The sequence below is a fragment of the Nycticebus coucang genome, chromosome 17 (assembly GCF_027406575.1).
Source record: "Nycticebus coucang isolate mNycCou1 chromosome 17, mNycCou1.pri, whole genome shotgun sequence".
Classification (NCBI taxonomy): domain Eukaryota; kingdom Metazoa; phylum Chordata; class Mammalia; order Primates; family Lorisidae; genus Nycticebus; species Nycticebus coucang.
In genome coordinates, this window is record NC_069796.1 from 18,472,744 (window position 1) to 18,491,637 (window position 18,894).

At 37.8% G+C, this 18,894-nt stretch overlaps 1 protein-coding gene across 2 annotated transcripts in view; it reads left to right on the top strand.

Moving 5' to 3' along the window:
• The window catches only part of HSD17B4 (hydroxysteroid 17-beta dehydrogenase 4), an 86,324-nt gene that overhangs the window by 31,112 nt on the left and 36,318 nt on the right, over positions 1-18,894 (top strand). For both annotated transcript variants that reach the window (XM_053567505.1, XM_053567504.1), the window contains exons 6-13: positions 505-551; positions 2,685-2,769; positions 3,836-4,023; positions 8,626-8,717; positions 10,702-10,726; positions 13,030-13,158; positions 15,375-15,475; positions 18,309-18,545. In XM_053567505.1, the coding sequence (XP_053423480.1) occupies positions 505-551; positions 2,685-2,769; positions 3,836-4,023; positions 8,626-8,717; positions 10,702-10,726; positions 13,030-13,158; positions 15,375-15,475; positions 18,309-18,545 (904 nt within the window). The remainder of the gene's footprint in view (positions 1-504; positions 552-2,684; positions 2,770-3,835; positions 4,024-8,625; positions 8,718-10,701; positions 10,727-13,029; positions 13,159-15,374; positions 15,476-18,308; positions 18,546-18,894) is intronic.

Sequence of the window (18,894 nt, forward strand, 5' to 3'; positions counted from 1 at the left end):
TTTTTTATTGTTTAGGATTTGTTGAGGATATGAAGAATTAGTTTACACTGATTGCATTTGTTAGGCAAAGTCCCTCTTCTAATGGTGTCCTGCCTCCAAGAGATGTGCGATGCCCTGTGACCCCCACCCCAACCCTCCCCTCTCCTAGCTCCCGAAAGGCAGAGTTCTTTATTTGGACAGGGAAAAGTCTTTGATTTGAGTAGAACCTTTGGTGGCAGATGCTGGGTGTTGATTATTTGAGTGACAACAAGATGGTGTCTTTTGAGACAGCTATGTCAAACTGGTGAGGGCTGAGGGTAAAAGGTTACACTCTTGTTTGGTTGAGTGTGTCCTTACTATCATGCAAACATTTGGTGTTTGCCTGCATGTTGTCTTTTAAACTGTAAGATGGAGTTACGTATGTCAGGGGTGCTCTATACAACTAATGTGCATATAGTTATTTTTTAAAAATGTATACTGTCCTCCCTTGCTTTCTTACCCTATATATATATATCAATTTTTTAGAATTCTGAGGGACCGTTCCTTTGCGGGGTTAAGTGATGAAGACTGGGGTAAGTTGTTTTTCATATGTCTGTGGAATGTACCTATCTATTTTACCTTTTTAATATTTGGTAAATTTATATATTTAAGGAAAAAACAGTTTCTACCTACTTCTGCTGCTGCTCATATGAATGATGAATATGCACTATACTGAAAGGGATGAATAGTTAGAAATAGCCTATTTTTTGACATTTAGTAAATTAAAAAATGTTAAATAATTTGGCAGAAGTTATGTAAAAGGATTTTATTTCTTCAAATTTGTTTTCTCTTTAAGAGATGGTCAGCATTTTCCAGCAGCATTACCTCTTTCTTTTTTTTTTTTTTAGAGACAGTCTTACTTTGTTGCCCTGTGTAGTGTGTCCTGGTGTCACATCTCACAGCAACCTCCAGCTCTTGGGCTTAGGTGATTCTCTTGCCTCAGCCTCCCAAGTAGCTGGGACCATAGGCACCTGCCACAACGCCTGCCTATTTTTTTGTTGTAGTTTGGCTGGGGCTGGGTTTGAACCCGCCACCCTCTATATATGGAGCCGTCGTCCTACCCACTGAGCCACAGGCACTGCCCAACATTAACTCTTTTCTAACACCTTTAACATCTTATCTGACTGTGAGATTCTTCTTCCCAGAGCAGAAGCAGGATATGGAAGACAGTCTGGGTCACTTAAAATGACAGGAGATCTGAGAACATGGTAGGACAAAACCTGGGTGTAATTTCGAAGTTTCTAAGAAATAGGAAAAGTTTCCATTTTTCTTTGCCATGTTGGAAAGATTGAGTTTAGATAAGTGAACACATCACATTGATGAATTTTTTTTTTCTTTCTTTCTTTTTTTTTTTTTTTGAGACAGAGCCTCAAGCTGTCGCCCTGGGTAGAGTGCTGTGGCATCACAGCTCACAGCAACCTCCAACTCCTGGGCTCAAGCGATTCTCCTGCCTCCGCCTCCCAAGTAGCTGGGACTACAGGTGCTTGCCACAATGCCTGGCTACTTTTTGGTTGCAGCTGTCATTGGTGTTTGGCAGGCCTGGGCTATATTTGAACCCACCAGCTCAGGTATATGTGGCTGGCACCTTAGCCGCTTGAGCCATAGGTTCCTAGCCTCTTTTGCTCTTTTTTGTCCTTATTTTCATTGGCCATCGGAACTAAAACATTGGTGCCTAAGACAGTTGCAGGTATGGAAACTGAGGTGAAATAACTGTAGGGTTGTTTATCGAACAACCCCTGTATCTCTGGAGAATATGGCCACACATTCTTTTGGATGAAGCAAAATATCTTTGCGATTTAGAATTAAGCTAAGAAGAGCTCTTAGTTTCCTCTTCTCTTGAAATAACTGGGAAGATAAAGAAGGGTGATAAGCTGAGAAACGTAAGATTTGCTGGCAAGGGTGGCTTAACGTTGGTGCTTTTTTTGGAGCTGTGATGGAACTGTGATGTTTCCTTCTCTGATTCCATCCTTAGCTCACCATTCTTGACTACACTTTGCTTTTTTTCATTCCTCTTTTCATTCTGATATTCTCCTCATTCTTCCAGTATACACATGGAAACATTTGGTTCAACACATATAAGCAAGAATGGTTGAAAACTTTGACAATTAAGAAAGGAATAAAATCTAGAGTTGTCTATTTGAACATTTCCTACGTGATCTGTCCATTAGACTGAAATCTCGGAAAACAGGCCTCCCCTCCCCCCTTTTCCATAACTCATTTGAAAATCTTGGTAACATTAGGGATATAGTGGGTATTTTATAAATATTTCTTGATGGTGAACTGTGTGATTTATGATTATGCTTATATGCTGATAGTGTTGAGTGTCAATTATATATGTAAAATTCTTAGATGTTTATATTAGCATATTTTTATGTAAAGTAGGCATAAATTACAGTTGTCACTGTATCTAGATTTGTATAGGAATTACAGTAATTTTTTAAATTTTGGGGAAAACTTGCGAGTCTGGATATGAGCTATTGATTGGTAGTTACAACTGGAAAAAAAGCAAAATAATCAGAAAGGGGTGTGGCAATAGGTGATTTTGAACACAAAATATAAAATGAACACCTGTGAGTGAATAAATATACCATTGCTTGTGTCCACTCTGAGACTTGTTTATCTAGTTTTTGACAAAAATATATATTCAAAATAATTTCTTGTTTTAGATATAATTTACAGAGTTCATTTGCGGGGCTCATTCCAAGTGACCCGGGCAGCATGGGATCACATGAAGACACAGAAATATGGAAGGTAGAGTTTGCACGGGTTGTCCATAGGGTGGGAGATGTTGTGTGTGTGGGTCCTCGTGCACAGGGAAAGACTATACAAAGTGTCATGAAATGATTTCTTAACATTGACATCTTTAGGTGTGTACAGGCTTTTAATACATAGTTTTGTGCTTCCCTGCTCATTCAGTTGGAGTCACTTAGTCACAGACTAGTTGAGCCAGGCAGCTTTATATTTCTTTTTCGCTGCTTACTTTTTACTATTAAAGATTTTCTTGCTGTTTTCTGGCATTTTAGAAAGTGGGACAAACATCGAGGATTCAGCTATACGTTGTTCTGTACCTTTGTCATGTTGTGTGTTCAGTGACTAACTGGGGTGAGTGAGTGGCTATTTCCTGCTAGCTGCTACTTGTCAGACATGATTTATAAACCGTTTAGGAATTGAAGGACTTCTCATGATGGCTCCTTTGTGAGCAACTCAGAATGTGGCAGTGCTAGCACACTTAAATCATGCTTTCTATTATACTCTAGTGTCAAGGTCATTCCTGTTAACTTAGGGGTCATACTCACCTACTATGAGCAAATTGTTTTGGTGCCTGTTTCACTGGAGATTTCTAGATTGTCCTGACCCTGGCAGTTTCTGAGAGTAGATGATATGATATGATTTTTACTTGGTTTAAGTAGAGTGAGGTTGAGTAGATGGGAGATGGTGTTGCTTTAATGAGGCAGTTTGTATTATCCAGAAAGGGAGAGATGAGGACTGAAGAATTAGAACTGCTTGAACTTGCTAAAAATTTAACTTACATATTGCTAATTTATTTTATGTTTATAAATATTTACAGTTTTTGCTAGGTAATGAATGTACATTCTTATGCTTAAATTCATTTAGTTTTGACCAGGGATTCTTTTTAAACCAAATCTTATAGTCGAATTTAGAAAGATTGCTTATATTATTTTAAGTATATGAATCATGTCTGTAATGGAAGTACACAGAATTGCCTTTGACAGGTGCAGCAGTACCAAAATAGAGTTAGAGTTGCAATGTTATCAAACATAAAAAAATGACATTGAGAGATTGATTTTTCTTTCAGGATCATTATGACTTCATCAGCTTCGGGAATATATGGGAACTTTGGCCAGGCAAATTACAGTGCTGCAAAGTTGGGTCTTCTGGGCTTGGCAAATACTCTTTCAATTGAAGGCGGTAAAAGCAACATTCATTGTAACACTATTGCCCCTAGTGCTGGATCACGGATGACTCAGACTATTTTGCCTTCAGGTAAGTCAGTAAGTTTATATTTTTCAGTGTTATTACCCACAAGTCTGTGTAGAGTAAGCTTTGCAAAAGTATTTAATTTTCTGAATACTCAAAAATTATTTTCTTTCTGATTTCAAAGGCATTATGTATAATTTGTGTTCATCGTGGAAAATTTAGAAAAGCACCAAGGAAGAAATTAAAAATGGCCTATAATTCTATCACACTGAAGTAAACTTTCTTTTCTCTGCTGAGATAGACATTAATACATATTGTAACCGAATGGGGCAATGGCATTCTTAATGTTTTATCACAATAGTTATTATTAAAAACATAAGTTTTTAGAGCAGTTTTAGGTTTATAGAAAAATTGGGCAAATAATACGGAAAGTTCCCATATAGTCCAGTTCCTGCACAGTGTCCCCTGTTATAAACATCTTTTCTCAGAGGGGTATATTTGTTACAGTGACAAATCAGTATCGATCCATTATTATTAACTAAAGTTCATAATTTACACTAGGGTTCAGTCTTTGTGTTGTAGGGTTGGGTGTGGGTTTTCACAAGTGCATAATGTTACGTTTCCACTGTTAAAGTATCAGACAGAAATGGTTTCGCTGCCCTAAAAATCTCCTGTGCTTCACCTGTTCATCTCTTTCCTTTTCCTCTGGAATGGCTGGGGGATTGAAGCTCATTTCTTTTTATTGTTTAGTAATATTCTGTGGTATGAATGTTCTACAATTTGTTTATTCATTCACCTGTTAAGGGACATTTTGGTATGAATGTTCTACCATTTGTTTATTCATTCACCTGTTGAGGGACATTTTGGTTGCTTCCAGTTTGGGGCACTTATGGGTAAAGCTGTTGTGAACATTTGCTTATGAGTTTTTGTGTGGACATATGTTTCCATCGTGTTTCAGTGGGTGCCAAGGAGCATGATTGCTGGATGATGTGGTAAGAAATTGCTGAACTAATTTTCAAAGTCGCTTATCATTTCATATTCTCGCTTGCAATTAATGAGCATTCTTATCATTCCTGTCCTTTCTGACATTTATTGTCATTATTTTGAATTTTAGTCTTCCTATTTTATTTTATTTATTTTTTTGAGACAGAGTTTCACTTTGTCACCCTCAGTAGAGTGTTGTGGCATCAGAGCTCACAGCAACCTCCGACTCTTGGGCTCAAGCAGTTCTCTTGCCTCAGCCTCCTAAGTAGCTGGGACTACAGGCACCTGCCACAACACTGGCTTTTTTTTTTCTTTTAAGAGATGAGGTCTTGCTCTTAGGCTGGTCTCGAATTTGTGAGCTCAGGCAATCCACCAGCCTTGGCCTCCCACAGTGCCAGTATTACAGGTGTGAACCACTGCACCTGGCTGGATTTTAGTCTTTCTAAGAGATATGTAGCAATGTCTCATTGTTCTAATTTGTGATTGCCTAATGACTTGTGGTGTAGAGCATATTTTCCTGTGTTTATTTGCAATTTATTTATCTTTCTGAAGGGGTGTCTATTCAGATATCTTGACCATTTTTTGTTTGTTTATTTGAACTTTGAAGGTTCTTCGTATATTTCTGAAACAAGTCCTTTATCAGATACATGTTTTTCAAAATACTTCTCCATTTTTTGGTTTGTCCTTCTGTTTTTGTAATCTTTTACTTTGAAGGATAATTTCATTGTCTGTGTAATTCTAGATTCGTGACTTTCTCCCTTCAGCAATTTAAATACAGGCATACATTGAAGATATGGTGAGTTTGTTTCTAGACCACTGCTGTAAAGCCAATTTTTGTAATAAAGTGAGTAACACAAATTTTTTGGTTTCCCAGTGCATATAAAAGTTATATTTGACACTATATTGTAGTATAAGTGTACCTTAGCATTTGTCTAAAACCCAGTTTACTTTAATTTGAAAATGCTTTATTGTTAAAAAATGTTGACAGAGATGGGCCAATGCCTGTGGCTCAAAGGAGTAGAGTGCTGGCCCCATATGCCGAAGGTGGTGGGTTCAAACCCAGCCCCGGTCAAAAATTGCAAAAAAAAAAGTTGACAGAGATACATGAAGTAGCCACATGCTGTTGGAAAGATGGTGCTGGCCGTGGCCGGGTTCGAACCTGCCACCTTTGTATGTGGCTGGTGCTATAACCACTGTGCTATAGGCATCTAGCCAACACATAATTCTTTCTCTTGTTCTTCTTTAGGTAAGGTGTTTTTTATCCCCCTCTGGCTTCTTTGAATATTTTCTCTTTTTCTTTGGTTTTCTGCAATTTGCGTATGATAAGCTTAGGTGGAGATTTTTGGCATTTTCTTTGCCTGGTGTCCTCTGAGCTTCCTGGGTCTATGGTTTGGTGTCTGTCATTAATTTGGAAAGATTTTCAGCCATCATCCTTCAAATATTTCCTCTTCTTTTTCTTCTTCTTGGGTTCTTATTGCAAACTTGTTTTATTTTTTGTAATTGTTCCACAGTTCTTAAGATAATTGTATTCCATTTTTCTCTTTTTGTCTTTTTGCACTTGAGTTTGGGAAGTTTCTGTTGGCATATCTTCAAGCTTACTGATTCTTCATTTCTTTTACAATGGTTTTGATTTCTAGTATTTTCTTTTTTTTTTTTTTTGTAGAGACAGAGTTTCACTTTATTGCCCTTGGTAGAGTGCCATGGCGTCACACAGCTCACAGCAACCTCCAACTCCTGGGCTTAGGCGATTCTTCTGCCTCAGCCTCCCGAGTAGCTGGGACTACAGGCGCCCGCCAGAACGCCCGGCTATTTTTTTGTTGCAGTTTGGCCGGGGCTGGCTTTGAACCTGCCACCCTCGGTATATGGGGCCGGCGCCCTGCTCACTGAGCCACAGGTGCCACCCGATTTCTCATATTTTCTTTTGACTTTTTCTTAGAGTTTCAGTTTCATGCATAGTACCAAAAAGTATTGCCAACTTTTCCTTTTTTTTTTGAGAAGGCAAGAACACATTTTATTTTCTGTGGAGAATCCTGTAGATGCCTATAAATACAATTTAGAATGAGTAAACACATCAAGTATTTTTTAAAAGTAGACTTAACTCTCTTCAGAACCATTTATCATTTCCTGCTAAGCCACATTTAATCTTTAGGTTGGTTTGGTTTTATACGGAGATTGGTTTATCTGTTATCACAGAAAATCTGCACATGAAAATACGAATTGAATGGTTGTAGATTACATCATCTTGTTGGTCTTTTTAGTGCTTTGTATTTTTAAAAGTTCTTTCCACGACTGAAGACTGTGTTGAAAATAATTTAATCTACTCAGCATAGTGCCCACTTTTCCTATTAGAGTTTGTAGTGTATTAATTATAGTTACTTTAAATTCCTACTATAATTACCAAATCTCTGCCGTATTTGAATCTGGTTCTGATATTTACCTTTTCTCTTCCGCCTGTGATTTTTCTTGCCTATCACACATGATTCATTGGATGGTAGGAAATAAGGTAACGAGGCCTTCTGTGTGAGATTTTACAGGAGTAATGTGTTTATCATTTGCTGTAGCGGTGGGTATCAGAGGTGCAGTTTCCTCTCTGTTCTTGTTTTTGTGTCCTCTGTTGTCTCTGACTTTCCCTAGACGCTCCGGGAAGCTGAATGACGTGCTCGAGTTCCTCGGGTGTCTAGAAGGCCGGACCAGCACTAAGGTCCAGGTCTTCCTGCTCCCCATGTGGTACTTCTGTGCTCTTCTAAGCCACTCATAGAAAGTGCGCAGTGAGCAGGAGAAGTTGGGCAAAGGGTGCAAAGTTTAGTTAGATGGGAGGGATAAATTCTAGTATTCAATATTACAGTAGGGAAACTATAGTTAACTATAATTTGTTGTATATTTCAAAATAGCTAGAAGAGAAGATTTGTAATATTCTAAACACAAAGAAAAATGTTTCAGTGATGGTTATCCCTAATTACCCCAATTTATTCATTAAACATATTATTTACGTATCAATATATCACATATACCCCAGAAATATGTACAACTATTATATATTGATTTTTAAAAAATAAAAAATGATGCAGTGGAGGAGTCATTCTCATAGGTAGTAGTTGGTTACTCGTCAGTTTTGGTTGTTGGATTTATTTCATTCATTATCTGCCTTTACAGTTATCAAGGATGTTTTGTAATTTTCTAGATTATTATTAAATAGTTGGAAGAATGAAATTGTTTGATAATGAATGGTACCCAAGTTTCTCATGTTAGATACAGTTTTGCCTAGGCATCTCTAACTCTTTTCCTCTTGAATAGTATGTTACCCATCTTGGAATGTTATCTGATGCCTACAATTTTAGATGCTTGAGTGTGCTTCAAAATGTCTCAGTTAAGATAAAAGTTCTTCCAAAAGCCTTGAAGGTTAGACTAGTTATGTATGTATGTATATTTTTCTTATCTTAAAAGTTTCTGAGTTACATATAATTTTATAAGTAAGAGAATTTTAGAAAGTAAAATGATTATGTGTGTAGGGCTTGGTGTAGTGTTTCACATCTGTAATTCCAGCTACACTAGGAGTTCAAGGCTGCTGTGAGCTGTGAATGTTCCATTGGACTCCAGCCTGAGTGACAGAGTGAGATCCCATCTCTAAAAGGAAAAAGTATATATTATTCTTTCTTTATAAACTGTTTTTGGTATTTTTTCTAGATATTGTGGAAGCTCTGAGACCAGAGTATGTGGCATCTTTGGTCCTTTGGCTTTGCCATGAAAGTTGTGAAGAAAATGGTGGCTTATTTGAGGTATTTTGCACCCTTTTGTTTCTCCTAAAGTAGTATTTGTGTGATTAAACATGAAGGATGATTTAAAAATTAGTGTTTGCCAGTTGCTTACATTTGTAGAAATCTGTACCAGTTGGCATCACTTACATGTTTTTAAATACTGTGTCTGTTATAATTAAAGGCAAGTGTTGACAAATACCCTATTTGAGAAAGTATCAGAAACTTTATAAATTCCATTTTCTTTAGTTTTCCATCTCTTAATATTCTTACCAAATGGAAATGCAGGTGTTTAGTCAAATGCAGAAAGTTTTGTTGATTCAAGAAGCTGAATAAAAAAGTAGAAAGATAGAGAACTTGGAGTTTAGAGTTAACCGGGCCAGATTTGGATTTCATACATATTTTAGTAATTGCTAGCTTGGTGTGGGATATTGGATGAATTGATCTTTCTGGGCTTTAGTTTTCTTGGGGCTTGTAACAACTGCAAATCATATTTCAAACCCTTAGCACAGGGCCTACTATATAGCAATCACCCCCTAATTTTAACTATCAATGTAGTAAGAATTTAGTCTGGTCAGAATGATAAACAGAATTTATTATTCATTTTAATTAAAAAAAAACTATTTTTCCAAATCGCAAAGTTTTAAATATTTATAATATAAATAATCATCCAATCTCTCCTTGGTGGTCTAGTGGCTGGGATAAAAATGATAATCCAGGTCAGGCACGGCATGGTGGGTTATACCTGTAATCTTAGCACTCTGGGAGACCATGGTGGGAGGTCTGCTTGAGGCCAGGTGTTCAAGACCAGCCTGAGCAAGAGTAAGACTGTTTGAAAAACAGTCGCAACAAAAACAATCCATACATAATACCACCATCTCGTGAGATTCGTTAACTCTGGTGAAAATCCTTTTAGACCTTTTAAATTCAATTTATGTATTTTGTATATGTGTTATGTATTATTATTATTTTTCTCTGAAACAGAACCTTGGTCTGTCATCTGGGCTAGAGTACAGTGGCATCGTATAGCTCTCTGTAACCTCAAAATCCTGGGTTCAAGTGATCCTGCTTCCTCAGGCTCCCAAGTAGCTGGTATTATAGGCACTCATCACCATGCTGGCTCTTTTCTCTTGTAGTTTTTTGTAGAGATTTTGTCTCAGTATGTTCCCAGGCTGGTCTCAAACTCCTAGCCTCAAGCAATCCTTCCACCTCAGTCTCCCAAAGTGCTAGGATTATAGGTATGAGCCACTGTACCTGGCCAACATACATATTTTTTGATTACTCATTTGAGTTCGCACTCTTTTTTTCTAGCCTGAACTATTATATATTTGAACCTCCTTCCATACATTTTTTTATTCTCTATGGCAATATTGAACCTGTTGTATACAGAATACCATGACATTCAACATATTTCTTGGTAGTAAAGGAACTTGGCTTAGTTTGAAGTGAGTGATAAATTAGCCTGTTCCATTTGAATGAAAAGACAATGAGTAAATTAAAAAAAAGTCTTCATGTGACTAGACAGAGATATATGCCTCCATCTTCCTAATCACTGTCATTGAATATGAATTGTAGCACATTATAAAGAATTTTATAGAAAAGGAAAATTTTTTTTTTTTTTTTTTTTTGTAGAGATGGAGTCTCACTTTATGGCCCTCGGTAGAGTGCCATGGCATCACACAGCTCACAGCAACCTCCAACTCCTGGGCTTAAGCGATTCTCTTGCCTCAGCCTCCCGAGTAGCTGAGACTACAGGCGCCCGCCACAACGCCCAGCTATTTTTTTGTTGCAGTTCAGCCGGGGCCGGGTTTGAACCCGCCACCCTCGGTATATGGGGCCGGCGCCTTACCGACTGAGCCACAGGCGCCGCCCGTAGAGCTGTATTATTTTCATTTACTGTCACCTAGCATTTTAATACTTTAATTAAAAGAGCTTCCTTTTTTAATTAAAAAAATTCTATTAGTGATTTCACATTACATGGTATAATGTTTTCCCCTCTTTTTGGTAGGTTGGAGCAGGATGGATTGGAAAATGTAAGTCTCTCTTGGTTTGTGGTTTGTTATAAATTATTTCCATGTCTTCAAACCTGCATGTGCAGTTAGAGCTGGGTCAGGTTCTTGTGAAATGCCTATTTATTGGATCTAGCACACTCATTCATATTTAAACATTGCTATAGGAGGAACAGGTATTCTAAAACGTGGCAATTGTCTTGTAGGCCTGTGGCACTTTTAAGAATCTGTTTCTGTAAGCAGTCCTTATTCAAGACCTGTCCTGTTTTATTCAGAACTGGCTACTCCTTTAAACAGCATAGGCTCTCTTTATTATCTATCCACCCATGTCTCTGGCATCCCACGTGCTTGTTTTTGCTGTTTTCAGCAAAGAAGTGAGTGGGTGGGAGAGTTGTTTCTATTTTTAAAAAGATGGGACAAGCCTATTCTGAATGACACAAGCAAGTAAGTTCTCCAGTTCTCTCTTTTCTTCCTGAGAGCGTGAGAGTCACACTGGACACTTTTCTGGGATAGAAATTGCAGCTGATCTATGGGACTTATTCCCTTCCAGCCCAGCAGTACATTCATTTAGCTTCAACTCTCTCCTACCCCATCTCTCAAACCTTGTGAACTCCAAATTTGATAATTGCTTTATGGCATTTTAAAAAGTTGTGAAAATTCCTATAATTCAACTGGTTTTCAAGTAACTACTAGTTTCAAAATTAATTGCACAGTTAATTGAATTATTGAAAAGGTTGCTGTCACTGGAGGACATTGTTGCAACATATCAGAGAGTTTAATACATATTTTTTTTTAGCATTAATGGTCGTTCTTATTTTTATTTATTTTTTTTGCAGTTTTTGGCCTGGGCTGGGTTTGAACCTGCCACCTCCAGCATATGGGGCTGGCACCCTACTCCTTTGAGCCACAGGTGCCGCCCTTAATGGTCGTTCTTTACAGTTGTTAAAGTGACTTCTTATATTCCTCAAGCATTTTTTTTCCACTTTGTTGCTCTTGGTAGAGTGCTGTGGCGTCACAGTTCACAGCAACCTCCAATTCCTGGGTTTAGGCGATTCTCTTGCCTCACCCTCCCGAGTAGGTGGGACTACAGCCGCCTGCCACAACGCCCGGCTATTTTTGCTGTTGTTGCAGTTTGGCCGCAGCTGGGTTTGAACCTGCCACTCTCGGTATATGGGGCCAGCGCCCTACTCACTGAGCCAGAGGTGCCACCCTCCTCAAGCATTTTTAAGTGCTTTGTTACATCCATTTAAGAAAGAAAGACCAAGTGTTGTAATAAAAGATATATCTGGAACTTTGTTGATAGGAAAACTCTAGAAGCAGACATTTCTGTCATTCCTAGAGACGAAACTTCAATTTAACAATCACATCAGAAAAATGGATGCCTTAAAAAAAGAAAAAAACAATCACCAAAGTCTGACCCTTATGTTTAAATAAGATCACTAGCAGTTACTTGGTCCTCTGGATTTTTAAAAGGAAAAAAATATTCAAAATTCTCCTCATGGGCCTCAAGCAGCAGTATTGATTGTTGTGGATCTGTTCATTCTGATGGGTTTCTTGTGGAAAGGTAGATAGAGCAAGGTATTTGGAGCCACCTGTTATACTAATTTTTCATCAACTGGAGTCTTTAACCTACTGTGTGTATCAACATTAATCCTTGCTACCCCACGAAGGTCTATTTAGTTATCATCATTATGAAAACAAGGAGTGTGAAATATATTGAGTGATCTGTGGTTATGAGGTCAGTCTTGGTGTGATTATTACATAACTTAAGTTTTTCAGATACAGCACAACATTCTGCCTTTAGTGGTGTCTGGCATAGTCAGCTTCATGTTTGAAAAAACTAATTGAGGTGGTGCCTGTGGCTCAGTGAGTAGGGCGCCGGCCCCATATGCCGAGGGTGGCAGGTTCAAACCCAGCCCCGGCCAAACTGCAACAAAAAAATAGCCGGGTGCTGTGGCGGGCACCTGTAGTCCCAGCTACTTGGGAGGCTGAGGCAAGAGAATCGCTTAAGCCCAGGAGTTGGAGGTTGCTGTGAGCTGTGTGAGGCCACGGCACTTTACCAAGGGCCATAAAGTGAGACTCTGTCTCTACAAAAAAAAACAAAAACAAAAACAAACAAAAAAAAACTAATTGACCTTATCCTAATAGGTTTGTTAAGAAAAATGGATTTTAAGCCTTATAGTAAAATTCTTTAAAAATTTGAATCCTTTTTTCTGAATTTCCTTTTTCTTGAAGTTAAAACTAATTAAGGGGCTCTTAAATATCTTATTTTCTGTTTCCCTCTTAAACTTAAGTGCTCAGCATTTTCGTTTTGTTTCTATAACCAGTACGCTGGGAACGGACCCTTGGAGCCATTGTAAGACAGAAGAATCAGGCGATGACTCCTGAGGCCGTGAAGGCTAATTGGAAGAAGATATGTGACTTTGATAATGCCAGCAAGCCTCAGAGCATCCAAGGTAAAGAAACGCCCAAGTCAGTTAGCTGTAGCTTGGGAACCAGCAGCAATGAGCATTGTCTTCTCTTCAGGAGTGTCTTCGGTCCTAACTGTGCTGCATCTGTAGCACACGTGTGCTGTAGTAGGTATTAGAACTCTTCATATTTAAGATACTGGAGTTATTTTCACTATCAGCTTTTCAGCTTTCTAAAATCCCATGTTTTTGGTTTATGTGTGGTTGGGGGATGAATGGGATGAGGTGTGTTCATTTGTGCTACTCCCTCACTGATGGTTTCCATTATTTAGCTGTATACTTCTTTTTTTTTTTTTTTTTTAAGTATTCATATTCACTTTTTTTTTTTCCCCTCTCTCTTTTTTTTTTTTTTATTGTTGGGGATTCATTGAGGGTATTTAGCTGTATACTTCTAATCCGACATGATTTTTTGGCATTTCCTGAAAAGTTTATATAAGCCTATTTTACTTTGGTTTAGCTGTTTTCTGTCTGGTGAATAAACGTGCCTTTGTTTCAGCACTTTGTCTTTTCTCTGCTTTTCTATCACACCTCTTCCTTCTTATTCCACCACTGCTAATTTTAGCAGTCTTTAGAAAAGCTCAAGCTCCCAGATGTTCAACAAAACCTCTCCAGTTACTCTGGGCTGCCGCTACCCCTCGTGCATCTAATTCTAACTGCTTTACACTGCTTTTGTTTCATGAATGTCTGGTTCTTAGCTGCAGATTCAGTTCCTTGGGGGTAGAGACTGTATCTTGTAGGTACTTCTTTTGTATTAAATTTTAGCATAGTGCCCAACTCACAGAAGGGATTTAGTAATTGCTTGTTAACTTGAATTATTTAGTCATCTGTGACATGCCACAAGAATAGATAGCCAAATAAGTCACATCATTTTTTAAAAATATAAGTCACTTGTGCATATAGTATGTGAAATTTAGAAGAATTTTCTGAGAAAGATCATGATTCAGGGTCTTTTTTTTTCTTCTTAATAATGTTGTATTCAAAGTTTGATAGAATATATCTAAAAAATGTCTAATTCTGTCTTTTTTCCCTACTTAATGATACTTTCCTACCTAGTGGTACACTCACTAAAATTTTTAGTATATTTTTTCTCAATCATTTGATAAACGTAATTTTTGTGTCTTAAATGATAGCATTTTTGTATTCTATATTTTGACATTTGAGATAAATTTATTCAACGAATAGCTGTCACCTAACAATGTAAATAAGTAGAAGAAGAAAAGAATATAGTAAAAGTCTTCTATAAGATCTACCTCAGAAAGTATTTCTGCCTCAAAAGTGACTCATTTAAAAAGGTAACTAGTCCAATTGTGTAATTACTACACATAAGTGAGACGATACCTCACTTATCTGTCTTTTTTTTTTTTTTTTTTTTTGGTTGCAGTTTGGCCAGGGCCGGGCCTGAACCCGGCTCCCTTGGTATATGGGGCCGGCGCCCCACCGACTGAGCCACAGGCGCCGCCCTCTCACTTATCTGTCTTATTTGTCTTTGCTACTAGTATTCAAAATACAATTAAAAGAAATTATCTTTTCCATAACTTCAGAGCACCTGTTCCACTGTTTTCATTTTAGAGATGATAGAACTAAATCCCAGAAAAACTAAACTAGCCAACATTAGAGCCAGGAGTTAATTCAGATTGTTTATCTCTAAGTGCAGTACTGTTAGCCTATTGCAAGAAGTTTTTCAATTAAATAGCCTTCCTCTAGGCCGTGATCTGAATGTGGTGTTAGGAGGATGGCATCTCCAGGCAGTCTAATATCCCTGGTCATATTAGACTCTGTGGTTTGGTTTTATATATATAAAACCAAACCATATATATATGTATGTTTAGAATTTCTGGCACTGTAGCAGAGCCATTAATCATACAGAGACCTGGTGGACGATCTTGGCATTCTTCCTTCCTAGGAGGTGGGTGTTGGTCAAGAGAGAAGGGAAAACGGTTGTTTATAGACAAGTATCCCACTTTACAGAGTTGTAAAATAATCCAGAGACATCGAAAAGCTCAGGAATACATCCATTTATCTTTCATCTATGTGAAAGTCCTTCACAACTTTTTCTGCAGTACCCTGACACACACTCAGTTCATGAGTGGCAATGGAGGTTCTGTAGCAGGTTTGTGAATGTTACAGAAACAATTAGCTGGCATGTTGCGGCTTTTCTTAGTCATATCTTTAACAGACTTTATTTTTTAATTTTTTTATTATAGAGTCAATTGGAGGTATGATTGAAGTTCTAAGCAAAATAGATTCAGGAGGAATTTCAACAAATCATACCAGTCACTCAACATCTACAGAAACCTCAGGATTTGTAAGTGGGGAAAAAACCTAAATCGTTTGCCTTCTCTGGAGACTTTTTCTCCATTCTTCTCTTTTTCCTTGTCTCCTCCTACCTTTTCTTTCTTTCTTTTTTGTTTCTGATATAGCCACTTGCTTTCAGTCTCTAATAGTGGAGACAAGCAGTGCAGAGATAATTTAAAATAGAGGATTTATTTATAAATCATTTATAATTAACTTTACAAGGCTGGTTACACATCCAGGGAATTTACCACAGTTGAACCACATGAAGAGGTGCTTTTTGGGATGAATTCTTGAATTCTAAAGCTGTCTAGATTGCTTCGTTCTTTTTTTTTGTAGAGACAGAGTCTCACTTTATGGCCCTTGGTAGAGTGCCGTGGCGTCACACAGCTCACAGCAACCTCCAGCTCCTGGGCTTAAGCGATTCTCTTGCCTCAGCCTCCCGAGCAGCTGGGACTACAGGCGCCTGCCACAACGCCCAGCTATTTTTTGGTTGCAGTTCAGCTGGGGTGGGGTTTGAACCCACCACCCTCGGTATAGGGGGCCGGCACCTTACCGACTGAGCCACAGGCGCCGCCCGATTGCTTCGTTCTTTTTAACTTCTTCTTTTCTTCTAAGATTTCTCTGGACTGTACCATGCTTTTCTTTCCCCAGTGGAGTTTTAAAAGAGGATTGGGTGTCAGCCTGTAAGGTTTTTCCTAGTGTCTTTGAGTGGCGCTGAGACAACCACTCATCTTCTTCCCTTGCCTTTCTAGATGATTAGAGACAGGTGCTAAAAACTTACAGCAACATTTTAGAGGGATACTCTATATGTGCATGTGATTTTTAGAAGTCTGCCTTTGGGGTGTGATAAATCAGGTTAATTGTGTGACTGGTGCTGTAGCCACTTCTTTTTTCCTCCTGCTGCTGTGTAGAAACTAACTTGGAGAGGTACAAGATGAAAGAGAGAACAGTTACCTCAAATGTTGAGGACGAGGACGTGAGGCTGAACAGGGTCTAGTCTTGGTATCTGTGCCTGCCTGGCCTGTCTGCCTTCCAAACAGTTCTCATTCTGCCCATTTTTTTTTTTTCTTTTAATAACTTAAAGCCTAGTTTTAAATTGATTTTAAACAGATTTGAGTTGTGTGGAAATTTTTGTGTGTGGAGGGGGAAAGGGTCTGAAGAGTATGTGTTCAGTTGTGTTTTCCCCCTTGGCCTACCACACATGAAGTTTTATGCTTCTATATTGAAAATGCCTCTAATCAGAAAAACTTTTTTTGAAGTATAAATAATTCCAGTTTTTTCACATACAAAATATTATTTTCTAAGCTGTTAAATTATAATTAAATGTGATAAATGATAATAAAACTTTTTTATCAAGTGTGTTAAATTATTGGTAGAATTTAAACGAGCATAAGCTCAAATATTAAATGTAACTTGCTCTCCTTTTGTATAGTTAGTTAAACATCATTTTTAAAAAATCATCATTAATATTCCTACTTCAGTCACTGTTTTGCTAACTGTTTAGAAAAGGATATAATGGCTCTTGTGGCTCATTTCTTTTAAGGGAAAGCATTGATAGATTGTATTTTGAAAATATTTCAGCATGCCTGCAAGTAAAGAGTTTGCCATTGTGTCAGAAGTTCTGATAGAATTCTGGTCCTAGGGCCTGTGAAATTTCCCAACTTACTGTTTCCTGTATGTATCCTTTTGTTTTTAATTGTACTGGATAAATGCAAATATTCTGTTTTATGTCCCAGGGTAGTCATAATGATAAAGGAGACTAGGAACCTTGTTTTAGGCCTGAGAATATGCTTAGTATATAAATATGATTTCACCTTACAGTAGGGGTTTGCGGACTTCTTCGTGGAAGGGCACATAGTAAGTAATTTAGGTTTTGTGGGCACATACCATTTCTATTGCATGTTTTTCCTGTTTTTTTTTATTTTTAACTACACTATAATAAACATTCTTAGCTCCTAGTCCTTGTTTACCAACTCCTGCTTTAGGATACAAGTGATTGAAAAATTGGACATTGTTTTTTTTTTTTTTTTAGAGACAGAGACTCACTTAATCGCCCTTCGTAGAAAGCTGAGGCATCACAGCTCACAGCAACCTCCAACTCCTGGGCTTAGGCAATTCTCTTGCCTCAGACTCATGAGTAGCTGGGACGACAGGTGCCTGCCACAATGCCCAGCTATTTTTTTGTTGCAGTTTGGCCAGGCCCGGGTTTGAACCCGCCACCCTCGCTATATGGGGCTGGTACCCTACCCACTGAGCCACAGGCACCGCCCTGGACATTGTTTTTTGTAACCTGACAAGTGCTTCACATTAGCTAGACATAGCATCACTAAATAGAAAAATACAATGTCCAGTTAGATAAAGGACATTCCTAAGAAGGGACTTCAGGTTAAATCTAATTTTAATTAAAACCATTATGAGGCAGTCAAATTTACATGCCTTAAGCAATGTTTTGCTCACCTGTTTACAGTGAATTTTAAACAGTTGATCTTGTAGAGCAATTTACAGTTCCTAATTACCACAAACTTGTTATTTTAGATTTTAGGGTATGAATACTTGCAAAATTAGAGTCAGGAAAGTTGAAAATGAGGCGTACTATCTGATAGGAAGAATAAAAATAGACTTGTCTGTAAGTGAAGACCTTTTCTACACATTATCTAAATGGTTTCTATTTAAAAAAAAATCAAATATAATGAAATAATTATGCTCCATTAAATTTATTGATATTCATATATTTTCAAAAGCAAAACGAGGTGTGTAAGCAGTTAATAGTCTTGAAAAGTTGAACTTTTAAGAAATTGACAAAATGCCAATGAAAAAAATTATATTTTACAACTATCCCATAGGCTGGAGCTATTGGCCATAAACTCCCTCCATTTTCTTCTGCTTATACGGAACTGGAAGCTATTATGTATGCTCTTGGAGTGGGAGCATCAATCAAGGACCCAAAAGATTTGAAATTTATTTATGAAGGAAGTTCTGATTTCTCCTGTTTGCCTACCTTTGGAGTTATCATAGCTCAGAAATCTGTAATGGGTGGAGGATTAGCAGATATTCCCGGGCTTCCAATCAACTTTGCAAAGGTATGCTTAACATGAAACCTCTATTTTACTTTTCTTCTGTTTCTTTTAATATTACTCATAAATGTCATAGCCTGTATATATGTGTGTGTTAATAGCCACTGAATCTCAATTTCATTTATGTACCCTCTGTGTGTGCATCTATATTTATATATATGGAGAGTTGTAAAATAGTTTATAATGGTTGGTGCAAGAATAAAGATTTAGTAGCATATCTTCTGATTTTTCTTTTTGAGAATAAAAGAGGAGTTTGTTAAAAATGCCAGCAAAGGCTGGACATGGTGACTTATACCTGTAATCCCAGCACTGTGGAAGGCCAAGGTGGGAGAATAACTTGAGGCCTGGGCAACAT